The sequence below is a fragment of the Buceros rhinoceros genome, unplaced genomic scaffold, assembly GCF_000710305.1.
Source record: "Buceros rhinoceros silvestris isolate BGI_N320 unplaced genomic scaffold, ASM71030v1 scaffold13267, whole genome shotgun sequence".
NCBI lineage: Eukaryota > Metazoa > Chordata > Aves > Bucerotiformes > Bucerotidae > Buceros > Buceros rhinoceros.
In genome coordinates this window covers 1-224 of record NW_010424063.1, presented here as the reverse complement: position 1 = coordinate 224, position 224 = coordinate 1, and the positions used below count along the sequence as shown (strand labels likewise).

The following is a 224-nucleotide window of genomic DNA, read 5'->3' as shown; positions in this document are numbered from 1 at the left end:
TCTTGCACGCCGTCCTGCGGCTGCGACTTCCGAACCTGCCCCTCGTCCACCGACGCATCGCCTCCAAAACTGTCGCTATAGTAAATGCCGGGGTCGTCAAAGCCGGACATGGCGACTGCCGGTCCCCTGCGGGGGTGGGGGGAAGCGAGACCGCACGGTGAGCCCCAACCACCTCTTTCTCCCCCACACCAAATGTCCCACGGGATCCTTCACCCCCGCCCCCG

At 66.1% G+C, this 224-nt stretch overlaps 1 protein-coding gene across 1 annotated transcript in view; it reads right to left on the bottom strand.

Moving 5' to 3' along the window:
* Positions 1–110, bottom strand: part of MCM5 (minichromosome maintenance complex component 5) — a 9,762-nt gene extending 9,652 nt beyond the window's left edge. Inside the window, exon 1 of the mRNA XM_010140654.1 lies at positions 9–110. Within this exon, the coding sequence (XP_010138956.1) occupies positions 9–110 (102 nt within the window). The remainder of the gene's footprint in view (positions 1–8) is intronic.
* Between the last annotated feature and the right edge of the window lie 114 nt (positions 111–224).